Source organism: Nansenia antarctica (assembly GCF_963989245.1).
Source record: "Nansenia antarctica genome assembly, chromosome: 14".
In the NCBI taxonomy this organism is placed as follows: Eukaryota; Metazoa; Chordata; class Actinopteri; order Argentiniformes; family Microstomatidae; genus Nansenia; species Nansenia antarctica.
In genome coordinates, this window is record NC_137684.1 from 21,415,563 (window position 1) to 21,435,529 (window position 19,967).

The window sequence follows — 19,967 nt, forward strand, 5'->3', positions numbered from 1 at the left end:
CATTTTATCTACTGACAATGAGGAAGTTGATGTGGTATTGTGCTCTGTTGTCAGCAGGAAATGATGTTGCCCTGTTCATCTGGGGTGAGGTGAATGTTGCTGCTGTATGTTCTAACATCCCCTCAGAGAGTTTTGATGGCTTCCTGTGGTTTTAATAATTGTGTTTCTCCTCTGCATTTCACACACACACACACACACACACACACACACACACACACACACACACACACACAGTATGGCTACAGACAGAGGAATACCACTCTCCTCTTTATTCAGACGCAGCTGAGTAAATTGATGTCGGCTATTGAAAAATAAGTGGTCTCTCCATGCTGTGGAGAAAGAAAATGGTAGCGCAAGAGGGATTCCGTGTAGGCACTGTATGCCTCCCTGTTTCTGTACAGGAGTCCTAGATTTTCCATTTTAAAGATCGAGTCGTAGGGTGTGTTCCAGTCTGCACCCCTTCTTTTTGTGTATGTGTCCTCCTCACCCCTCAGCTCACCTCGAGTTCGGTAGTGTGATAGTTTGTCGTCTGGACTTGTTTGGGGACTGCTAGCGTTAGCCGCTAGCCGTTAGCTGGGCTGTTGCTCCCTCTGTGCTTACCCTGTAGAGTGTGGAGCGAGGGATTAGCGTGGATTTGATGGCCACAGGGGATTTAGCGGGTAGACCGCAGCTGGGTTTAGAGCCTGCTGGGAGGCACTGATTATACAGAGTATATAATGGACCCTCTACATGCGCCAGGTTTTTAAAAAGGCAGTGCAGAGGTGACTCTCTGTGGTGTATGTGTCTGTGTGTGACAATACTGCTGATGTTCCACAAGCACATTTCCACTTTGTGATGATTTAAAGAGCAGAGGAAGAGAGAAGATCACAATGAAAGAAAGGAGATGGCAGAAAAGTAGGAGAGAGAAAAAAAAAGCAGAAGGTGTAGAAACAATAGAGAGGGAAGAGAACCGGTTGTGTAGCAGGTTCATGGAGATTCATTAAGGTGGAGTGAACATGCATGGTAGCATAGCAACGGACACAGATTGCTTGGGCAAATATTGCCTTAATTCTGTATTTGCTTTTTTTTTTTGTAAAGCTTTTATAGAGACAGATGGTGAAGGAGGTCTCTGTACCTGCTACCCTAAATGGCTAAAGGTTTAAAAGTGTTTGCTGTGCTATTGCATACACAAAACCACACGCATGTACTTGGTTACACCAAGTACACGGCACTGTTGCCCACATCCATGGACTTCGTAGGTTCTCGGTTTGTCTACTCTACGCTGCCTACCGTCCTTTGGGTGCTCCTGTATTGATCTATTCACAGAGCGTAGGATTCCTGTGTCAATATTCTTTGTTTGTGCTTATGTAAAGTTGACCTAAGTTCTCTGTCTCTCTGTATCTCTGTCTCTCTCTCTCTCTCTCTCTCTCTCTCTCTCTCTCTCTCTCTCTCTCTCTCTCTCTCTCTCTCTCTCTCTCTCTCTCTCTCTCTCTCTCTCTCTCTGTTCTCCCTCACAGTGGTGCGTTCTCTGAAGTGGTGATGGCTCGGGAGAAAGCCTCCGGGAAGATGGTTGCAGTGAAGTGCATCCCGAAAAAAGCATTGAAGGGGAAGGAGACCAGCATCGAAAACGAAATTGCCGTACTTAGAAAGTAAGTTTGCACTATATGTCTGGGCTTTACCAAGAACAGGCAAAAATGACCTCATAGCTTTGAAAGGGATCATTCCGCAACAACCCCAGGGCAGACTCTGAGCTATTTGTACTCTCAGAGGAGTAGACATATGAACTCTCAGAGGAGTAGACATATGAACTCTCAGAGGAGTACACAGTTATATATACAGTTAGGTCCATATATATTTGGACATTGACAGAATGTTTGTTATTTTAGCTGTTTACCAAAAGATATTCAAGTGCAGACTCTCAACTTTAGGGTAGGGGTATTCACATCCAAATTGGAGGAAGGGTTTAGGAATTACAGCTCTTTAATATGGAACTTTTACTCAGCTTGCATATTATCTTAGTAACAATAATACAACTACAGCCCTACTTAAATTTACCAATGATGTCTGTCTTCTCTGCTGCAAATAACGGTGAACTCACAGGGGCTATCTTTGATCCAACAAAAGCTTTTGATCTTGTTGACCGCTATCTGCTCTTAGACAAACTCCATGCTATCGGCCTTTCTGAAAATGCAATCTTGTGGTTTAATTCATACTTTCATAACAGAAAACAATGTGTTGTATTGAATGGAAATATCTCTGATTTCGCAATTCAAGAGGTGTGCCCCAGGGCTCAACATTGGGACTACTTCTTTTATCTATATATGTAAACAATTTACCATAAATGTTCAATAACTGCTGTGCTCAACTTTATGCTGATGACACTGTTATATACACATTTAAACCTGACATACCACAAATTCAAGCTTCTCTTCAGTCTGATTTCAATACCTTACAAGATTGGCTCTCACATAACAAATTACTGCTCAACAAATCAAAATCGTATACTATGATCTTTGGTGCTAGATAGGGCTGCAACAATTAGTCGACATAATCGACGACGTCGACGTGGAATTTTAGTGTCGACGCATCGTATATATATATTTTAAATTTTTTTTTTTTTTTTTTATGTTTATATTTGCACTTTCATTTGTATTATTTAATTTATTTATTATTTATTTTGTTTCATTGAAACAGAGATTGATTATTGTATGTATTCAATGTTTTGGAAGGTCCAAATTCAAATATTTCATGAGTCATTATTTGAATTTGCAATGGGAACGTATGTTAAGCCAGAGAGACTGGACAACAGGGTGACATTCACAGGTGTGCAGACTTGAGAAGGTGAGGTACAACATGCACTGGAGCCCGCGGCCACTGCCACGGCCACACGACTAATCGCGACTAATTGAAAACATAATCGACAGATTAGTCGACTACCAAAATAATCGTTAGTTGCAGCCCTAGTGCTAGACAGAAACTCAAATCTAAACCCGGTCCCTGTCTAATATCCTTGGAACGGCTCATGATCTGAAGCATACCACATCATCTGTAAAACACGGTGAAGGCAGTATGATGGCATAGGCATGCATGTATGGCCTCCAATGGCACTGGGTCACTAGTGTTTATTGATGATGTGACAGAAGACAGAAGCAGAGGGATGAATTCTGAAGTGTTTAGGGATGTACTGTCTGCTCAGATTCAGCCAAATTCAGCAAAGTTTATTGGACGGCACTTCACAGTACAGATGGACAATGACAAAACATACTGCGAAAGCAACCCTGGAGGTTTTTAAGGCAAAGAAGTGGAAAATTCTGCAATGGCCGAGTCAATCACCTGATCTCAACCCGATCGAGCATGCATTTCACTTGCTGAAGACAATACTAAAGGCAGAAAGACCCACGAACAAACAACTGAAGACAGCTGCAGTAAAGGCCTGGCAAAGCATCACAAAGGAGAAAACCCAGCATTTGATGACGTCTATCGGTTCCAGACTCCAGGCAGTCATTGCCTGCAAAGGATTCTCAACAAAGTATTCAAATTTTGTTAATTTGTCCAATTACATTTGAGCCCCTGAAAATAGTGGAAAATAGGGGGTTGCAAGGCTGGTTACAGGAAGCATTTGCAAACTGTTATACCGGTAGTTGCCAGAGGAGGAGTTACAAAGTACTAGCTGACAGGGTTCCCAAACTTTAGCAAAAGGCCTTTTTCCTTGTTTTATTATTTTGAAATTGTAAAAAGTAAAAAAATAAAATGTATCTGAAAATGTAGCTTTTAAAAAAACGTGAAAAAATGTGATGAAATGTGTCATGTTTGATATTTGTTTGTTATTATATTGAGTGGGTACTTATTCGTAATATGCAAACAAATTGACACATTTTGCAGGGTTTCACAATTCCCGGACTAAATCACTAGAGACCGTGTCACATATGAACTCTCAGAGGAGTAGACATAAGAACTCTCAGAGGAGTAGAATATGAACATAGAGGAGTGCACATGCTCTCAGAGGAGGACGTATCATTCAGGATTATGAAGACAGGTGACACCCATGGCACTCCATTTACCTCTCAAGGGAATAGGCTGATGGTTAATTCCCTTGAGAGCCTCGGCTATCTGTCACTCTTGACGAGCGTACGCTTGCCATTGGGTGGAGTAGTTGCCTGGTTACAGTGGCCATCCTTTGACTCCTGCCCTCTCTCTTCTCTCTCTCTCTTTCCGGCTCTTGTTTCCTCGCTGCTTTATCGAATGACCCTGTCACCACAGCGCAGGTCATAGAGTAGGACTAAAATTGAGAGTTGTGGGGGTTGTATAGTCCTCCGAGACTTCCTCCTCTTCACCCCCCCCCCTTCCTGTCCCTGTCACCACATTTCATGGCATCAGTGTTCACGAACACCCTGTTGCTTGGACACAGGCTCACACTTCCTTGTTGTGGGCTTTTCTTTAGGCGCATGTGCTGGCTAATCACGACAGGGTTGCCATTGTATGAGTCACTGATTAGTATAGGAGAAGAATTCCCCCCACAGTGCAGAAGAAAGGCTTTCCACTCACCTGGCTGGTGTGTGTCTGTAAAGTAGAGGGTTTCAGCAGGTTAATTTTTCAACATTGTCACCACACGCACCCACGCATACACACACGCATAGACATGCACACACCTGTACACCTTGATTCCACACAAGAAATATAATATGTTACCCATTGAGAACAGAAAATGAAAAACACTTCATTAATGTAATGAGGGAAGCAATTTTACATGATGGGGCTTCATTGTAATATTGGGATCTTGTGAGTTTGATAGTATGTGAAATGAATCTCCCGTTTCTCTCAGGATAAAACATGAAAATATTGTAGCTCTGGAGGACATCTACGAGAGCTCCAATCACCTGTACCTCATCATGCAGTTGTGAGTACCTCAAACACCTCTGTCATCCATGCCTCTGTCCTTCATTCTGCTTTTGGTTCATGTAAGTGTTCATACCTCCTTGAGGTGCTTTTTGGCCATGGGGATACAGTTAAGTAACCTATGTTCCTAGTCTGACTGCAACCATTCACCAAAAGATGCTTCCTTTACTGTATATGTTGTTGTTGCTGTTGTTATTATAATAACAGTGTAGCAAATGTTGTCTGTGTATTGTATGAGGGAAGTCCTATCAGCAGGTGACTAGGCCCACCTGTAAATGTGAAGGTTGTCTAGAGTCAATGCTGTGATTCCTCAGAGTGTCTGGAGGTGAGCTGTTTGACAGGATCGTAGAGAAGGGCTTCTACACAGAGATGGACGCAAGCAGGCTGATCAAACAAGTCTTGGATGCAGTCAACTACCTCCACGCTATGGGCATCGTACACAGAGACCTCAAAGTACTGCAATGCACACACACACACACGCACGCTTGGCATGCACACACACACACACTTTACTGTACATTGTAACGCAAATCCCCCTACAGAAAGCATACCTCTCTTTCACATTTAAGCTTTTTGTTTGTTTGTCAGCCAGAGAACCTGCTTTACTTCAACCCCCACAATGAGTCGAAGATCATGATCAGTGACTTTGGCCTGTCCAAGATGGAGGGCCAAGGTGATGTGATGGCCACTGCCTGTGGGACTCCAGGATATGTGGGTAAGTTCTGTTCGCTGTGTCACACCCCTGACCGGTGGAAAGGTTTACTTTGACATCAGGGAGGAGTCAGTAGTAAGTAACCCAACCTTGACATAACTTAATCTTTCCTTAAACCTACATTTACTTTGCCTCATCCAACTTTACCCAAACATTGCAGTGTGGAAGATGTAGCATTAAAGTCATGGGCTAAAGGCTTCTAACAGATCAAAAGCTTTGGCTACCCTTTCTACCTTACTGAGGCCTTATTTAGATGGACGTGTGCCCTTATTTGCTCTTATTCACATAGCCTTTAGGGTTGATGATGAAACTGAAACTTTCTAGCTACACCAATATTTTTGGAACTCAAACTCAACACAGGGACGGACCTTATCCAGAATCACAATGTTCTGTCTCACTCTCACATTGCAACTTTGTTTACCACAGCTCCAGAAGTTCTAGCCCAGAAGCCCTACAGCAAAGCAGTGGACTGCTGGTCCATTGGAGTCATTGCTTACATTTTGTAAGTAAATCATAACATTTAGGACGGGTTTCACAGACAACGCTTAAGCCGAATCCTAGGCTAAAAAGCATCCTCTATGAAGATTTTACATTGAAAATGTGATTTAGTCCAGGACTAGGCTTAAGCCTTGTCTGTGAAAACCGTCCCATAGAGTTCACTGTTTGACAGCTTAATGGCTCAGAGTGAATAGTAGAGCGTGATACAGTGATACCGTAGATTGTATTGATTGATTTCAACCTAACTTTGAGCTTAGGGAGCTTTATATGACACACAACCTGTACTGTGTACTCCTGCTCTATGAAATTCTTCCAAAAAGTCAGAATTGCTCTGACAATAATGATCTGTATTAAGCTTCCAAATTAATGAACTGAAGCGGCGCAGCTCGTTAGTGGGAAGAGAATCCCGTGCCTCATTATCCTATTATTATATTTGTCAGGTGTGAATACTGCGAAGGTAATCAGGTGGAATAGTTTCTGATACTCTCGCAAATGAGAGCGTCGTGCCTCTAGTTTGGTAGATGATGCACGTAACAAGAAACCGTTCTGAATGAAATTGCGAGCACATTTATGGAGCGGTATTTGTGCCGCTAGAAATATAATTTTAATTAAATGATGAAGAACTGAATTGAATTCAGTCATTTTAATGGATTTGCATTTTATAGTATTGAATTTGAATGTGTTCATATTGAAATTGTATTGCCTGAATGCATTGACTGATATGTATTTCACAACTTCAAATTAAATTTAAGGGTTTGTGATTACATTTGGTCAATGTGAGTCATATTTAGAAACCTTTTTTACAAGTTTACATTTTACATTGACAAATAATAATTTTTTTAAGTTACATTTAACTTCCTAAAAAATCTGATTCAGATTCCAAATCTGCATTTTTGTGAGACAGACATCGGGGCAGTTAGAAAAAGTAGAAAAGCACATGTTGTAATAAAACACACATACAAAATAAAACCCCTCCAGCCAGTTGTGATGTCGGCTACCAGCTGTACCCGGGCACACAACTACATGGTGGAAACGGGGATCTGCGGGAATATGTAACCAGGTTTGGTGACCACAATCATTTATTATTATTTGATTTCACCGAATGACACGGCTGCGAGGCGGAGCTCCAAATCAGAAACTTGCGATGTGCAAGCTCTTGGGGAGGTGGGGGGGGGGGTGCCATGGGAGATTATTGATGTGAAGTAAAGCCAATGGCTTTTTACGCTTTTTGTATTGGATTAATGAAGGCCAGTTTTGATGCGTTGGTCCACCAGACATTTTGCACATTTGGGTTGAAGTGTCAGACAAGTCACTGTCACTGACTATCACAGCCTAGATGCACGCAGAGCCTTTTGACGGACGCAGCTGATTAGGACACACAAACTGATTATAGTGCCGCGGGCAATTAGCTTACTGAGTTTGACTGTCCAGTGGGCCGGTTAGCCGTCACACCTGGTTAGTGACAACACTGGTTACACATTCCCGCAGATTACCATTTCCACTGGTTGTTCATGTGCACAACTCCCCACACAAACTTCAGAGGTCAAGTGGTAGCCCATTCTCCATCGTCAAGTTTATTAGCGATTTGTAGGTATCAGTGTATACATTGGAATTCTTCATTTTGCTCCAATTACACACACAACAATATTATTCAGATAATATTGAATTAAAGCTGTTTTCTTTTTTCTGATTGGTTTCACCATTTAGAAATGACAACCCTTTTTATACATTAACATTGTCCCCCCATTTCAGGGTAAAGAATGGTTGACTGGTGTTTCTGGTTAGTCAGGTGTGTTCCTTTAGATTATTTGGGCAGGCATAGCTGTCAATGTCTAGTATTCGAGGCTTTGCATTTGCCTTTGGAGTCTGCTATTGGTGTCTGTCAAGATGAGGGTCAAAGAGACGTCAAGGAAGCCATTAGGACGTTGAAATATCAGAAAAATATATCAAAAACAACATAGCCAAAACCTTGGACTTACCAGCTATTGCAAACAGGCTAGACCAAGGAAGATTTCTAGAGTGGATGACTGAAGAATGCTCACCATAATTAAGAAAAACGCCGAAACAACTGTCCCACAGATCAGGAACACTCTCCAGGAGGTAGGCGAGAATGTGTCAGAGACTACATCTGCAGTATACGTCACCAGCCAAACTATAAAGGCTTCACTGCAAGGTGAAAACCACTAGTTATCCTCAAAAGAGATAGTTAGAGTTACAGTTTGCTCAAAATTACAGTTTGCTCAAAATTATCTAAAGAGCCTACAGAGGTCTGGAAAACGGTCTTGTAGACAGATGAGATCAATATCACCATGTGCTGGAGTGATTGCAAAAGGAAAGTGTGGTGAAAAAAGGATCCATCCAAGATTTACAGAATACCACCTCATCAGTGAAACATGGTGGAGGGGGTGCTATGGATGGGCATGTATAGAGCTGCCACTACAACCGGCTAACTTGTCATAATTGACGATGTAACTGCTGACAGCAGCTGAAGTGTACAGAGACATCTTGTCTGCTCGAGTATAAACAAATGGCTCCAAATTAATTGGATGGTGCTTCATCACCTCAAACATGCTACCGTAGCAACTAGGGAGTTTTGTATGGCCAAAAAACTTAGTTCTTGACTAGCCAAGGGCCAAAAATACCTTAAAACAAACAAGACAACTGAAGATTGCTGCAGAGCATCGCCAGAGAATATACCCAGCGTCTCGAGGGGTCAATGGGCTGCAGACTTCAAGCAGTGTTTGCATGCAAAGGATTATCGACCAAATAGTAAACATCAGTACTTTATGTGGACATGTTTTTTTCCAATGTTTTTGGAGGCCTGAAAAAATGTGTTTAAAATATTATTATTTCTATCTTTCCAATACTTATGTAGGGAACTGTACATATTTAGTTCATGCATTCAATAATACAATTTAAATCCTTTCAAATTAAATAATATTACATTCAAATTAATTAGATTTTCTTTTCTTCCAAATGTGATTTGGATTTATATCTATGCAAGACTATGGTTAAAGTGAAAGCATGGAAACACTAATACAAAATGGTTATTTTGAGACAGTGCTGGATACTTACTTAAATATACCCATCGTTCTTGGTCATAGAATTTCCACTAGCAGTTTCATAACAAATAATACAAATGTGAGTGTGTTGTATTGTGTTGTAATATTTTATTGACTGGGATAATCATCCAATCAGCTGTTGTTATTTGAGGTTTTTGTCAAGGCAGACGGTTTATGAATGAGATTAGGCAACATGAAATACATTTTGTGTTACATAAAGTACAACATAAGTAAGATGATGGCACTCACATTGTTGTGTAATCATTTGTTCCCTAGGTTATGTGGTTACCCTCCTTTTTATGACGAGAATGACTCTAAGCTCTTTGAGCAGATTCTCAAGGCGGACTATGAGTTTGATGCCCCATACTGGGACGATATTTCGGATTCAGGTCAGTGTATACGTGTGCGCATACGTGTCTTTTTGTATTGTATTATGTGGGACCTAACCAAATGAATGAACTTGTTTGTATACTTGTTTTCGTCCTGTAGCCAAAGACTTCATCAGTAATCTGATGGAGAAGGACCCTGAGAAGAGATTCACATGTGACCAGGCTCTCGCCCATCCTTGGTGAGTGACTGAATACCACCACCAGTCTGAACACAACACAACCATGCAATCAGGGGGAACCACACAGCACGCACACACTGTGCTGAAACCTGTCATGACCATGACGCAGATAGTGGATGACGCAAGTGTTGTTGAGTGCATGTCCTCCCACTGTCATCTGTCGCCATGGCTCCCCGCCGAATCCCTGCTCTGCCGGCCAGAGAGAGAAATCTGCTGAATAATAGCAATTAGCAACAGAGGTCCTGAAGAATGCTTGAAGAATGCTGAAGCACTAATAAACACTTAGCATGTCTGCCCCTGCTCTGGGCCAGAGTTGACAAGACAATCTGTGTGAGTGGTTATCTCTGGGCTGAGGAGCCGAATATTAGCGCTGTTAGGCACTATGGGATCTTGCAAAGTTTGCCTCATACACAATGTGTGGTGGTTTGTGACATTATTAACAGCAGCTAATTGATACACGTTAGTTGGCAACTTGAATATAATCGATAAGAATTCTAGCCCTGTTTTATTAATATTCCCAAAAGTGCTCTATGTTTCAACCATGGATTGCTGGACTTTTTCAGGATTGCCGGAGACACGGCTCTCTGCAAGAACATCCACGAATCAGTTAGTCGTCAGATGCGGAAGAACTTTGCCAAAAGCAAATGGAGGGTGGGTACAGAAATTGAGGCCTTGCTTTGTTTTATGTTTTTTGTGAGTGTATGTATGTTACTGCCTTTCTCATCTGGGCCACATACCCATCTCTCTCTCTCCCTCTCTCTCTCTCTCTCTCTCTCTCTCTCTCTCTCTCTCTCTCTCTCTCTCTCTCTCTCTCTCTCTCTCTCTCTCTCTCTCTCTCTCTCTCTCTCTCTCTCTCACACACACAGCAAGCATTCAATGCCACGGCTGTGATCCGCCATATGAGGCGTCTGCAGCTAGGTAGCAGTCTGGGTAGCAGTTTTGGCACCAGCGTTGACGGCAACAACCCCACAGCCAACATCCAGAGTCGAGGACAAGGACAAGGCCCCAACTCAATGCCAGCCAAGAGCCAGTCTGTAGACTGTTCTAACATCTCCCGGAAAGACTGTGAGTCGATGAGCTCCTTAGTCTCTCCTCCTCACCCTTCACTCGTCTTTCAATTTGCTCACCTTTCTTGATTTACCATATTACAGAGTCATTTTGTTAAGCCTTCAGTTGGTAAAGTGCCATCTCAATCCATTGTTTGCAGGAGTGAGTTTTTTTAATGTGTGTAATACTACTGTATTACACGTAACATGTCTCTGAGGGTGTACTTTCCCACTCTGTGCTTTGGTACACTGTCATTGATTGGTTTTCATTGACCTAGGCTGCAGTGATTGTGCTCAAGTTATTAAGCTTGTGGTGGCGGCTGTGGCTCATGAGGTAGAGCCGGCGTCTAATGATCACAAGGAGAAACTAGAAATATTTACCATTTACCATTTGGTTTCCCTTCAGGTCCACCTGTGCTGCCTACCGCTGCGGCCTGCGGCCAGGACGCCAGCGCCCCCTCATCTGGGGGAGGGGAATCACCGGTTGAGGGGGAGCAGCACCGACCACGACCCTCCACTGTCACCACCATCCACACAGGGACTAAATGACGCCAGGTTCCGCGGGAGGTCAGCTGGGAGACGACGGAGCTTTGAGGTGGGAAACAACTCCCACCTCTCAGAATTCCACGTAACCCCCCCAGTTTGCCCATCCCGCCCGTTCCCAGCTGCCACTCTGGCACTGCGGAGAACTTGACGAGCGTCAGCTCAGCTCCATTTACCATGGCTTAGCGCTGCACCCCAGTGCTGCGCTCTACTCCCAACCACAGGTCTGGAGGTGAAGAGGTGAAGACACTCACTGTCTCTCCCAACTGAAGGTTTTTCATTCTGGGGGTCACGTCGTCCATAAGATGGTGGTCTCACTGTAAACACTGAATGAACCTGTTGAGAGGTGGTGATATGAGCCCACACAATGGGAACTGTCTTTGTCTTCATTGAGGCTGCTGCCCTGACTGGCATAGAACGCCCTACTACGCCTTTTGTGAACATCTTCCTTGGAACCATTGAGTGGAGTAATGTTATGCAAGTGAAACAGCTTTCCAGCTAAACAGTGATTCCGTATTCTCACTCTGAATTTCTCGTCGTTTTAAAAGCTTTAATTTTTCGCTACGGTCGTCGTTGCAGTAGTTCAAAGTGTCATTATTCCCTACAGTAAGACAGAGGTGTTATTTCTTTGCTTCGTTCTCTGGACATACAGTATATATCCACAGAATCATGTGAGCACAAGTGCTTTAGTAGTGTGACACAAGAGAGATCAGTTTTGATATCCGGTTATGCTGGTCAGTGGTGGTACTGCACACTTTTCCTAATTGAAACGTATTGAATTATTTATTTTTCTTATATTATGACTCTTGTAAGAATATTACTTACAAAACATTGTGACGGTGTACTAGACTTTTACGTTGAAATATTAAACAGATGTTAAGTCGATATAGTAAAGATATAGTTGCCGCTTTGTTATTACTATTTTATTTGACTTATATTTATGATTCATTTTGATGTAACTGTAAATGTCTGTCCATATCTGTAGGATGGCGGTGTTTAGGAATAGTTTTGTGACCAGTTCTCAGGGAACGTCTTTGAAACTAATTTGACAACCCCGATGATGATGCTGCTGAGGTTTGTGGTAATAATGGTGATGAAGGTTTGCTGTCTAAAGCCCACGTTACATATTCTAGTGTGCCATCAGGACAGTTCGGCTCATAATTTTCTAATTCATACTTTTGTGAGGTGGATGACACATATTGAATGGACAGCTTAATGCTGAACTGTCACCGGCAAGGAGTGGTTATAGATTTGTTTCAGGGCAGGAATGAAAGGAAGCGTATGAAAACATTGATCACTGTACTATATGTTAACTTGAACACTGAAAATGACAAACAAAGAAGAATAAAAAATGTAACTAACTTGATAATCACTGGTTAATGACAGTAATTTCATAGAAGCCTAAAATAGGTATACGTTACTTATAGCTGTGCTTTGCTCGCCCACAGGCAGTGGCTGGTCTCATCAGCGCACACACACTGTGTTTGGTTACTGTGCTTTCATACCTGTGCTTTGAATTTAGCAGCCAGATGCTGTCTCCTCTCCCTCTCTCTCTCTCTCTCTCTCCCCCTTTCTCTCGCTCAATTTTTTCCTCAAGGCTGGTGGGTGACACAGGAGAGAGAAGGGCAAGCACTGATTGTCTGTATTTCCTGTGACACCTCTGCTTAAAGTGTTATTGCGGATGGAATATGGATGCTCCATTTGGATGTGCTCTACTGTGTGTCGAGGGCCACATTGAGTTGTAAATTCAATTTATAGGAAGGATTGCCTACTTCTCAGGGGCAGTAAAAATGAACTATGAGTATGAATATATTCATGAAGGAGTAGAGCCTCTTATGTGTACTGTAAATATAAATATCATTGACTATATGCTTGGATTGTAGTGTTTATTAAAGGTTGTCTCTACGTTACAAATATGTTCCATGCTATCTCCAAAAACTTGCATTATTATTATTGCAAAAATACAAAGCATAATACTAAGCATTACAAAGCATGTATGAGAAGCACCTCCATACATTTGCATTTCATACCATATCATATACATTTGGTACAGATAAACTTGCATAAACAATATTTGTTAATATATGTACTGTATATATTTTTATTTTATTCTACCATGTTAATTTATTCTACCATGTTAATTGAGTTATTATTATGTAGTGCCGTTACTGTATATCCAAGCAGGGGGTTGCAAGGCTTGCAGTGTGGAATGCTACTACAAATGAGTGAATATATATATACCGGTAAGAGAAATATTACACCTGTGTATAAAAACAACAACAATGTTATGCTCAAATCGACATCATTTTACAGTTATACAGTATGCGATAATGCAACACACCTGCAAAGCTTTCAAATCAACAAACCGTAATAGCATGACTTTTCATTTGTTTATCGGTAATTGAAAAGTAACAGACAAGAGAATATTCTGAAGGTCCCAAACGTAATTGTGTACGTGGATGAAAAGCACCATTTTATTAGGGAGCGGTCTGTTACATAAAAGGCTTGTCCCTCTGTGTCCTGTCTGTTCTACCGTTTGTCTCCAGGAGGGCGGCGCCGGTGGTCTCAGATAGATTGTCGGTTGTATTCCTGAGGGGGATTCATCCCATCGTAGTGGAACTCTCTCCACTGCTCAGTACTCTCCCGGGTCCTCTCGTCTTGCTCTGAGAGGTGAGAGTTCAGGGATGGATGGCATGAAGTAGGGTCGACTACTCATAGATATTACCAAGTGTTACAGGGTCTTCTATTCATACACATACTTCATATTCATACTCCCTACTTCCCCAATACTGAGCTCTGAGTGTACACACAAACTAGTGTTTGGGACTAGCTTATACACCTCAACACATTGTATACTCGTAATTAACAATGGCTGTTGATACTACATACATCATCAGGAAAAGACCAGGAACAGTGTTAAATCCAGAGGTTTAGTAATACAGTAAACTAGCTAATAGATTGTATACCGTCATTTTCTTCCTCAGCGTAGTTCTCAAATTCATTCCTCTGCTCCTCATGATACTCCCTCTTCCTCTTATCCGCTGCAAGCACCTGCCTCTGTTCGGCTATGAGGGAGGGAATGTGGGAGAAAGAAGGGAGAGAGGGGGCGGCACAAAACAGAAAATACATTGTTACGTAATAGAATCTAATTAAAATCTCAAAACTCGTCAACCCAGGTGAATTGTACAAATAGACATATGCACAAAGTCATCATCAGAATCAATTATACTTGTACAGGGCCAAGAAAACCCCTACACAGTTTTCACATTTTGTTACACTGGAGCTTGAAATTAAAATGCATTTCATTTAGATTTTTTTCAACTGATCTATTAATCTACTCCTAACATTCAAAGTGAAACAAATTTACTGAAAATGTGTAGAAATAGTTAAAAATGTATAACCAAAATATTCCGTGTGAGTAAGTATGTGAACGCTTGGAAATAGCAAACTATTTGCCACTATTTTTCCATTTTTCATTTCCGGATGATAAGACTTTTGGCAAAAATACCTCAAAACAAACAACTCTGGCAGAGCATCGCCATTTTTACCAGACATTTTTATCCAAAGTGATTTACAGAGATTACAGGGACAATCTCCCTGGAGAAATTTACAGTTGGAGATTACAGGGAGAGTCTCCCTGGAGTAATTTAGAATTAGAGATTATATTTACAGTCTCCCTGGAGTAATTTACAATTAGAGATTATAGGGATAGTCTCCCTGGAGTAATTTACAATTAGAGATTAGAGATCTCCCTGGAGTAATTTAAGTGCCTTACTCGAGGGCACACGAATGGTGGTGTTCCCAGGTGGAATTTGAACTCATGACCTTCTGATCACCAGTCCAACTCACTATCCACTACCAGAGAAGACACACAGCATCTGTTGGGGTCAATGGATCACAGACTTCAGGCACTTATTTCAAGCAAGGGCTTGTAGACCAAATACACAAGTGCTTATTTTGACTTTTGATAAATCTACCCTGAAAATGGGGGACTATGCATAACATGTGTTGCCTGAATGATGAAACCAAAATGTACACAAATACCATCACCCTTCATTTGGGAAAATACACAAGAACAAGTCAAAAGCTTAACACAAAGAGAGTGAGTGAGAGTGAGTTTACTATAGAATCTGAGGGGAGACTAGATGATAACTGTCCATCCCAAGATCCCCAACTAACTTGACAAATCCCTGGCAGTTCATCAATAGCAATGAATATTGAATATTGCCCTGTCTGGTGTGCAATGTTGTAGAGCCATGGAAAAAGTATAGAAAGTCTCAAAGCTGTAATTACTCACAAAAGCGCTTTCAACAAGTCCTGACTCAGGGTTCACATACAGTTCACATACTTACACTGCAACACACACTTTCACACACTTTCATTTAGAAAGTGTGGAGAAGGTTGTCTGAATTGACTGGGTATAAAGGCTCTAATGCAAAAAGATAAACAACAGACACACAACTGTGCAGTGCAGAATCCAAACAAGATTTGTGACGAGACATAAATGCTCTATGACAGCTGACCTTCTACTTCTCGTGGAACAGGTCTGTGTGCATAATGAGCTTCTCTCTCTGGAAGGCCGTTAAATAACAAAGTGGACAAAAATAGAAGATTTACAACTGAAATTATGAAGTCTAAGTGGTTACTGCTAACGTAGTAACCCGGTGTGAATTTAACTGACACGGTGACCACCGTCATCAACCAGCTACTATTTTAGAGTGCTTATGTCAAGTGCTGGTATAATGAATGCAAGTCACTTATTTTCACGTCAAGAGGATATAATGCGGCACACCGATGAGACTCATTTGCTTGTTTGTTTTCGTTTTCACAAGACACATGGTGAAATGCTCCTTACTCTATCTGACCCACTCACACCTACCTGGCAAAATGTCACCACCCCAAACCACAAAGTCAAACAGAATTCGATGTCAGCACAGCCACTATCCAGAAATGGATGTCATCTACCATGGTGCCCTTCGCTTCATCACAGATGATAGTTTTAATACTCATCACTGCATACTTTATCAAAAGGTTGATGGCTACTGATTGTATGTTTATATGCTGTATTTGCTGACCCCATGACCTTGTGTATGTATATGTTTTTTTTTCTGCTGTTGATGTTTGTTGTCCATAAAATGTGGAAAAAATTAAAAGTATATATAAAAAAAAAGGTTGATGGGGCCTCGTTAAAGCCCCGTAGATCTCTTAATTACTCCCCTTTTGTGTATAAAAGCCCTAATGCATAAAGAGTTGGTTAACTCTTGAGGTTCCTTGGGTATCCACCGCTTTTAGTTATAGTGATTGAACCTCATTGTTATGGTGAACCTCATGTAACAATCTACAAAAAACATTTCAGTTGTCTTTTCCAGTGCCTCTCGGGAAATTTAGGGTGTTAATTGAGGACCTCTTTGGTGAAGGATGTGTTGTTTCTCCTGATGTTTTGTGGTTTTATAATGATTATGATTATATTGAGTTCTGTATTTAACTGTGTTGTATTTTGTAAGTGTTTTATTTTGGTATGTGTTGTTTTGTAATCGTGTCGATATTGTGGACAAGGTACACATGCAAAAGAGGCCTGGCTCTGAGTGTGTTTTCCCCTGCAGAAATAATGGTTAAATAATAAATAAATAAAACATCATGCGTTGCCCCTAATTTTCCCCTCAGTGGATCTCATCTGACTTACTGTGTAAGGCTGTAGTATTTGCTTGGCAAGTCATTAAAGAGTAAACATCTATTTGTGTCTTACACTAACCTCTCTTTCTCTTACTGACCCCCACTTTGCTGTGCCTGTGTGTTGGCAAATTCCACATTCAGCTCCTAACCGCTCTCTCCATCCAGCCTGAACACAAACACCACTCCATCTCATGCTCAGGCTTCGACTGCTCTCTTTATGTCTGCTTCTCTCTGTTTGCATTCGTCTTCCTCTCACTTGCATCTCTAACTGCTCTCAATTCGTCTTTTGTTATACATATATTACATAACACCTCTCTCATAACAGCTTTCTATCTTTGTACTGTCATTTTGCTGTCAGCTGCATTGCAGTCATCAGGAGCATCACTTCATCTTACCGATGGTCATTTTCACAACGTCTCTCGTGTCCTAAATAGTTGATAATGTCTGTCTACCCCCTGAGTTGTAGGGGGAGGATGCTGAATGCTCCATGCTGCCCTGTGGCTCCTGCTGCAACCTTCAACAGGCTTTGCTGCATTTCACAGAAAGGTTGGGGTGGTCTGGTCTAGCAAGGCAGACCATCTGAGGTGTCCAGGCTACAGCTTGCAGCTGCCAGTTGCCAGTTGCCAGCCTCCCAAATTCAAAACAGTCCCCTGCCAGCTATAACAACATGACCTAGAATCCATTCAGACATACAGCAATATTACCTATTCAACTGAAACATTACCAGTTTAGACCAAACCTCATTCCCAATAACAGCAATACTCCCAAAGCAGTATAAAGGGACAGGGACAGTGCAATAGTGCTTAACTGCAACCCCAAAAAATGTTCAGCTGACTCTATAAAGAATCTATCTCAACTTAGCGATCAAGCTATGCATAGATTAAAACATCTCGTCATTACCACAGCATCATATCACACCATTCTGGTTGACCAACCTTCGGTCAAAACCATCATCAAGCAACAACAACGACAGCCTTACCGTCGATCTCGTCCTGAGACTTCACAGCCCTCCTGCCACGGCGTCTGAAGAAGTTGGCGGCGTCGGCCTCTGCCATGAAGACCCCCCTCGGTGGAGCTGAGAGGCAGGAAGAGGGGGCAGATGAAGCACATAGGTAGATAGTAAGGCAGGTCAGGAAGAAGGGAAGAATGGGGTTCTGCTTACCTTGTGGGTCTGATGCCTTGTCTGATGTAGTGTCCTTATCACCGGGCACAGCTGCACCGTCTGCCTCCTGAGACACTGGGTCAGAGGACAAAACGTCAGCGCTCCAGAATTAATCTATCACACTGTTCCCGTACAGTTCACTCTCAAAGGTTTACAGAGAGAAAAACAGAATGATTACATGCACCTCCATCTTCCTCAATGATATCAAACCCCACCCATAAAGCCATGTAGTCCCCAAACCCCACAGTCCTACACTACGCCAGACTCACAGGACAGTGCCAGGAGCACGGAGAGAAGCGCAAAAAGGGCTGCGTGCGTCCAGGTCATCTCGAGAGCTATGTCTGAGTTGTTGACAGATACGAGAGGTACGAGAGAGGTGAGTGAGACATAGGTGAGAGTGCGCCCCTGAGGGGTGGGGTAGGGGCTGGGGTGAAGATCAGCTGGAATTTGGCTGGAGGTTTTGACAGGGGAGGGAGGGAGGGAGCAAAAGAGAACATTTCAGGAGGTGTCCATGGTGACCAGGAAACAGTGAGGCAAACAACAATAAAAACGAGCAGTTACTGATTTGCATCGTAACAGTTTCATCTGAAAACCCTGGAAAATAATCTACAGTTCTGAAATAAAATATTAGATAAAAATGGGTTATCTTTGAGGTCATAAGGCTGCAGTTGCCTTCTGATCCTTAGGTTCCAGATACCATATATGGTGATAGATGGATGACCTTTCACCTGTCCTCAGGTTGCACAGGCTTGTGAATACATGCTTGATTTAGAGGACGCTCCTTTTGGATGACTGTGGCATCAGATCATTGAGATCTCCAACTGCAAGACTCAGACGTTCAGTTACAAACCATTGTCTCCACATTGTACTCAAGGAGATAGATTTATTTTAGGCTGAGCTATACATGTTTGATTGGTTTGTGTTTGACACAAATGTGTTATTTTGTCATAAATGCCATGGAGAATGTCACTAGTGGGCAGTCCTCCAGGATACAGCTGCACACCGTAGACGGACATGTTTATGGTGTACACCTATCGGGGAAGAAATGGTCCTGGAAAGCAATGACAAAACTATACTAGAGCACAAAGTTGCCAGTGTTGCTTGCCAAATCTCTCCTTTCAGACAGAACTGAAACGGGCCCCTTAAACAAGGCCACTCTCTCTGCTCTACAGAAACTCCAGCAGGAAAGTATGCAGGCTTCTGTTTGCTTGAGTTTTTCCCACCTAAATCCTGGCTGCAGCCCAGATCAGAGTGAATGTGTAAATTGTTGAGAAGTAGGCTATCCAGGGTGGAGGCCGGGATTGTAGCTCGGGGGGGGGGGGGGGGGGCAAAGACATTTAGAGGAAGGATAGTGTGTGTACAGTAGAGTATAGGTGTGTGTGTATGCAGACGTTGTTTGTTTTTTTATCAGCAAAAAAAAGCCCAGTTAGGTTACGCATCCCACTCTATTCTGTTTGTTTGAGGAGTAACTGTAGCCCCCCAGACCAGTACCATGTATTGTTTACATCAGAACAACCAGATGGGTCAGACATTTCCACAATGTTGAAGACAATTTGGGGAGACTGAATTAGGGCTAACCAAATTTAAATAAATGAAAAAACAATCATCCTAGCGCCAAAGAGGTCTAATGGCTGTATCTTTGGTCTTGATCTTTGGTCTTGCAATATGACAACCCTCGTGCACATAAGGTTCAGAGATAGGGAATGTTAGGATATTTATAGCATAGCATAGAGTACAGCACAGTGTTTTATTTGTATAGTATAGTATAGTATAGTGGATAGTGGATATAGCCTTTATTTATGTAAACCAGCTCTTTTCCCTTCTTGTT

At 42.1% G+C, this 19,967-nt stretch overlaps 2 protein-coding genes across 2 annotated transcripts; one reads left to right on the plus strand and one right to left on the minus strand.

Annotated features, from left to right (window-relative positions):
* The first annotated feature begins 1,515 nt into the window (after window positions 1-1,515).
* Window positions 1,516-13,261, plus strand: camk1db (calcium/calmodulin-dependent protein kinase 1Db). Its single transcript, XM_080545050.1, has 10 exons — window positions 1,516-1,628; window positions 4,802-4,876; window positions 5,190-5,328; window positions 5,464-5,590; window positions 6,014-6,089; window positions 9,424-9,536; window positions 9,637-9,715; window positions 10,279-10,366; window positions 10,582-10,780; window positions 11,168-13,261. The coding sequence occupies exons 1-10, from the start codon at window positions 1,519-1,521 to the stop codon at window positions 11,308-11,310; spliced, it is 1,149 nt and encodes a 382-aa protein (XP_080401176.1). The 5' UTR covers window positions 1,516-1,518; the 3' UTR covers window positions 11,311-13,261.
* A 608-nt stretch (window positions 13,262-13,869) lies between these two features.
* ucmab (upper zone of growth plate and cartilage matrix associated b) lies at window positions 13,870-18,466 on the minus strand (the record flags this gene model as incomplete). Its single annotated transcript, XM_080544699.1, has 5 exons — window positions 13,870-13,967; window positions 14,271-14,369; window positions 17,957-18,052; window positions 18,140-18,214; window positions 18,409-18,466. 5 exons carry the CDS (start codon window positions 18,464-18,466, stop codon window positions 13,870-13,872), a joined length of 426 nt encoding a protein of 141 aa, XP_080400825.1.
* Window positions 18,467-19,967: the final 1,501 nt, after the last annotated feature.